Genomic DNA, 4,732 nt, shown 5'->3' with positions numbered 1-4,732 from the left:
CGATACCTTACAGTATCGATATCACACGATACTGATGTTGAAAGTATTGGTATTGTTTCGGTATCGATGTTATGATTTCGCATCGCTACTCGGATCTTCAAAAGAAATTGCATTTTATTTTTATAAATAAATCTCAATTTGAAACAGTAAATTTATATAATAACTGACAGATAATTGACTCATATAGTATCATAGAATTTCTGAAATATATTATTTTCATATATTTATTATTTAATATTTCAAATCGTACCACAATTTTAATTTAAATAATTGGGTGGTATCGCTTCCGAAATTTAATTTCTTATCGATCATCGTTATTTTGATTAAATTTTGATTGGTATTGAAAATCTTGCCTGGTAATCTAGATTGAAAATTCATTTTGTATTCAACATTTAACAACTAATGTAAACTAATCATTATTCATTAAGCCTCCTACAACATCTTTAATCTTGGATTATTTCAACAAAAATATATAGGTAAGTACGACTTATTAAGTATTGTTTATAATTTGTATTTTGTCCCTGTTAATCCATTTGGTACCTTGTCTTAACTATACCTTAATTATTACATTATATTTTACTATTTACAGTTATAAAATTTATATACGTTTGAGTTTAATATACTCAGTTACTAAATTAATACATGATAACCGCAATAATGCCGTAACAATAATAAAAAAAATATATATATGTAATATTTAATATATAATATATATATATATATATATATATATATATATATATATATATATATATATATATATTTAAATTATTAGTTTGATGAAGAGACTTTTCCAGGAGTCTCTATGCTAATTTAATAGTTTATCACATCGAAATACGATCTTTAAATGTGTTTAAAGTTGGAGCGTTTACAGTGTGCTGTATGAGAGAGTTCTAATAGACCGCAACTCTGTTCGTGAAAAAGTTTGATCTCTCCTCACATCCTTTTACAAATTGACGGTTGAGCTGCTTGTCATGGCCGCGCAGGTTGTACACCTTACGCTAAATTAGTTGGTGCTGTGGGACCAAAAAATAAACTTCGTCAATGTTGTTGAAAATCTTGAATTGTTGGATTATATTTCCACGTAAACAACGTTCTTTGAGGGTGGTAAGATTGAGTATCTGCAGACGCTTTATTTTATCAAAATGGCTGATAGATGATATTATCTCAGTGACACGGTCTTGAACATCCTCAAGTAACTTAATGTCTGTTTCTAGATCGGGGACCAGGCTTGCATGGCGAATTCTAGATGTGGCCGGATATACGTTATATAGAGTGTGCGCCACAAAGCTAAGTTTCTACTACGGAAAGCATTTTTGAGCCTTCCTAACATGCAATTGGCTGTGTATGCTTTCAACTTGCGCTCTGACTTTCAGGTCGTTTGAGATGAGAATTCCAAGGACGTTCTTCCACTCAGAAACGTGTTCTCCTAGGACAACACATTGCTTACGATCTTTTAGCCACATTTCGATCCAAAGTAGCAGTTTGTTGTGAATGTCATATGCTTTCAGTTTATGAAGGAGACGCTTGTGTGGGACTTTATCGAATGCCTTAGCAAAATTGGTGTAGATAATATCAGTACTGTAACCTTGGTGTATAGCCTCGGTAAGTATATTGCGAGCCTCGAGGAGGTGTGTCAGACATCCCTTTTTACGAAGAAAACCGTGTTGATGCTTGGAGATTAGATTGTTTTCCACGCAATGCGCCATAATATTTTTGTGGACTATTCTTTCCATTACTTTTCGCGTTATTGAGGTGAGGGAGACAGGTCGATAATTGTGAGCTTTAAGTTTGCTCCCATTCTTAAAGAAGAGAGTAATGTTAGATTTTTTCCAAAGGTCAGGTACAGAGCCAGAAAATAAAGATTGTCTAAAGATATAGTTAAGTGGTATTGCAAATGCTGCTGCGCAGTTACGTAAAACACGTGAATGGATTCCGTCTACACCAATTGCTTTAGTTTTTTTAAGATTGCTAAGATGATTTTGAACGTCTGCAATTGTGAACCAATTTTCATTAATTTTACATGTTGCTTGAGTACGATCGTGAAATGTTGGCATAGTGCCATTAGGTTCAGTTTCAAAGACAGACTGAAAATAGTTATTGAGGGTGGAGCAAATTATGTTTATATCTGTTGTAATAGTGCCATTGTCCTCTTCGATTGAACAAAGAGAACCTTTGATTTCTTGTTTACTTCTGACATAAGCATGCACATTTTTTGGGAAAGATTTTGAATCTTTGACGAGCTTCTCCTCGTGGTCAATTACCGCCTTATTTATGGTCTTCTTTACTAACTTGCAAGAAAGTTTATATTTTGCTCGAAGTGCCTCATGTGTTTCGCGACCAGCTGAAATATATTTACCCCAGAGTTTCTCTTTTTTTCGGATAGTTTCAAGTACTTCTGGCGTAATCCACAACGGTTGATTGTTATAGAACGATGAAGTTGTTGTTGGAATGAATTTAATGACTACTTCGTTGTAGTTTTTAACTAGAATCTGGTAATTTTTATGCACAGAGCTTCCATTGAGTTTTTTTATCCAATCTATAAATGCTATGCAGGTTGATAAGGAGTTATAATCAGCTTTGCTCCAGATAAATTGTTTTTTCTTTGGAGTAGTTGTTGTGTTGTGCCCCGTCAAAGCAAAGAGTCCGTGTATCATGCAATGTACTTGACCTCCAGGTGTATCGCCTAGATGATCTGCTCTAGTGATATTTATGAAGCGGTCTGGTTTGTCTGAGACTATTAGGTCAAGCGTGCTACTTAAAGAGAAATTTCTATGCTGGCGATATGTTAGAAATGTAACCAGCTGAGTAATATGGCACTGATTGAAACATTCTTAAAATTTTAGATCGGTTGGGTGCTTGTGGGCTACATAGGCAATGGTTGCTACAGCACTTCTTTCTTCAATGGATCTGTAAAACGTTTCTTTAAAATCGAACATCCATAAAGAAGCCTTGACGAGCAGCCTAGTTTTTGAAGAACAGTTTTTGCTGCTAATGTGGTAGCTAAAACACAAACAAAGTAGTCATCATTGAAGTTGTGAGGACGATAAATACAACCGATGAGAATGATATCTTTCCCAATTTTGATCACACACCATATTTGTTCAATTTCGGGCGAGTTAAGTTGGGCAACATTAGTTTCCTCAGCTACAATACTATTCTTGATGTAGATGACAACATTGTCTTCTCTGCCAATTCTGTCCATACGATGCAGTTGATAACCAACGATTGTTGTATCAGAATTGCTCGAGAATAAGTTTCTGTAAACCATATGACATGTGGTAACAGTGATGGATTTCGGATGTTAGCTAACCTGGCCAAAGTTCATCATGTTTATTTTTATTTATTGAGCATGGATTGTTTGCCCAGTAACAAAGTGTATCAAAAAAATCGGTAGTTGGTGGATCTCTAAGCAAAGCTTTATTGTCACTGTATTGTGGTCGCAAAGTTCGTTTAGGTTTTGCCCGTTTAGGTTTTAATGTTTTCGTTTTTGATAATTTTCTGTCTGGCAAACTCAACTTGCCAGCACCATTTGCAGAAACATTTGAATCAATGAAACATTATCAATGTGATGATGTTGATGTAGGTGTCAAGATAATTAGACAATTCGAAGACTCCGTTAGTGTTGCTGATATGTTAGTTTGCATCAGTGATGATACGCTTGACGTATTTTTTGCTTTTTTCATCTGAATTTAGTTCCTTAGAAAATATTTTTTGTAATAGTTTTAGTTGAACTGGTATCGAAGATGGTATGATTTGGGACAACGTAAAATCACCCGGTATCTCTTCTGTGGAGCAGCATGATAAATGCGTTGTTAAATTGTTTTTTATTGTGTTTTTTTTAATTGTAGGATTTATTCGCGTGTACAGAAACCGGGTGAAGATGAATTGCTATTAGATAATATATTAATATTCTTACCCTCAGTACCTCTGATACCAAAGTAGTGAGTAGCAGTAAATTTGTTGTTCTCACGCGGTATTTCTTTGTTTAGAATGTTTCTTTTTATGAGAAGTTCTACCCTTAAACTGCGCTCCGCACTGGTTAAACCAGGTTGAATATGTGCGTTGTTAAAGTCTCTGCTTTTAGCTAAGTTCTTGGCGCGTTTTAAGATTTCATTTTGTATTAAATTTCCATTTACAATTTCGACAATTAAAGGTACAGGTTTTCGGGTACTGGCAGATGTGTCCTCCACACTTTTATCTTCTTCGTTCATGTTTGTTAAGTTTTCCTTTTTTTGTGCAAGATGTTGGTGTTGCTTCGCTCTTATTCGATAAGTTCTCAATATGGATACATTATTATTCGATAAGTTCTCGATATGGATACATTATTATTTGGTGGTAGCTGCAGTTCACTTAAAAGATATCAAACGAGATCGTAATCATTATGTTTTCTGTGTTCTTCTTCTGGTTTAATTGATTCTTCTAATCCGTATGTTATTAAGACTATGTTATTTGCTTTTTGATCTTTTTCTGATTGAAATTTCGAAACTGCCATTAAACAGTTATTTTCTTGTGCATTAAGTTTCCTTGATTTAACTATGTTGCTGAAAAGCAGAATTACAACATTATCTGACTTCTTTGTTTCTATTGCTCTAATTCTTTCGCTTAGATCAATTATTTGCTTTTCTTGTTTATCAAAAACTGCCTTGAAAGGCTTAAACATAGATTTAATTGCTACTATGAAGTGCTCTTGTTTTAAGACTGCAGCTTTTTGATAAGGATCAGGTAGTAG

General features: G+C 34.2%; 1 protein-coding gene across 1 annotated transcript; it reads right to left on the bottom strand.

The window, feature by feature from the left end:
- Nucleotides 1–1,301: 1,301 nt before the first annotated feature.
- On the bottom strand, nucleotides 1,302–3,271 carry LOC136076143 (uncharacterized). Its single transcript, XM_065789613.1, has 2 exons — nucleotides 2,894–3,271; nucleotides 1,302–2,804 (listed from the first exon to the last, which is right to left on the bottom strand). The coding sequence occupies exons 1-2, from the start codon at nucleotides 3,269–3,271 to the stop codon at nucleotides 1,302–1,304; spliced, it is 1,881 nt and encodes a 626-aa protein (XP_065645685.1).
- Between the last annotated feature and the right edge of the window lie 1,461 nt (nucleotides 3,272–4,732).

Source organism: Hydra vulgaris, chromosome 02, assembly GCF_038396675.1.
Source record: "Hydra vulgaris chromosome 02, alternate assembly HydraT2T_AEP".
NCBI classification, from domain to species: domain Eukaryota; kingdom Metazoa; phylum Cnidaria; class Hydrozoa; order Anthoathecata; family Hydridae; genus Hydra; species Hydra vulgaris.
This window is presented reverse-complemented; position numbering and strand designations above follow the sequence as displayed.

Coding starts and splice junctions, on each gene's coding strand:
- LOC136076143 (XM_065789613.1), bottom strand. CDS start 3,271: ATGGTTTACAGAAACTTATTCTCGAGCAATTCTGATACAACAATCGTT. Junction 2,805..2,893: donor CAGATCCATTGAAGAAAGAA/GTGCTGTAGCAA, acceptor CATATTACTCAG/CTGGTTACATTTCTAACATA.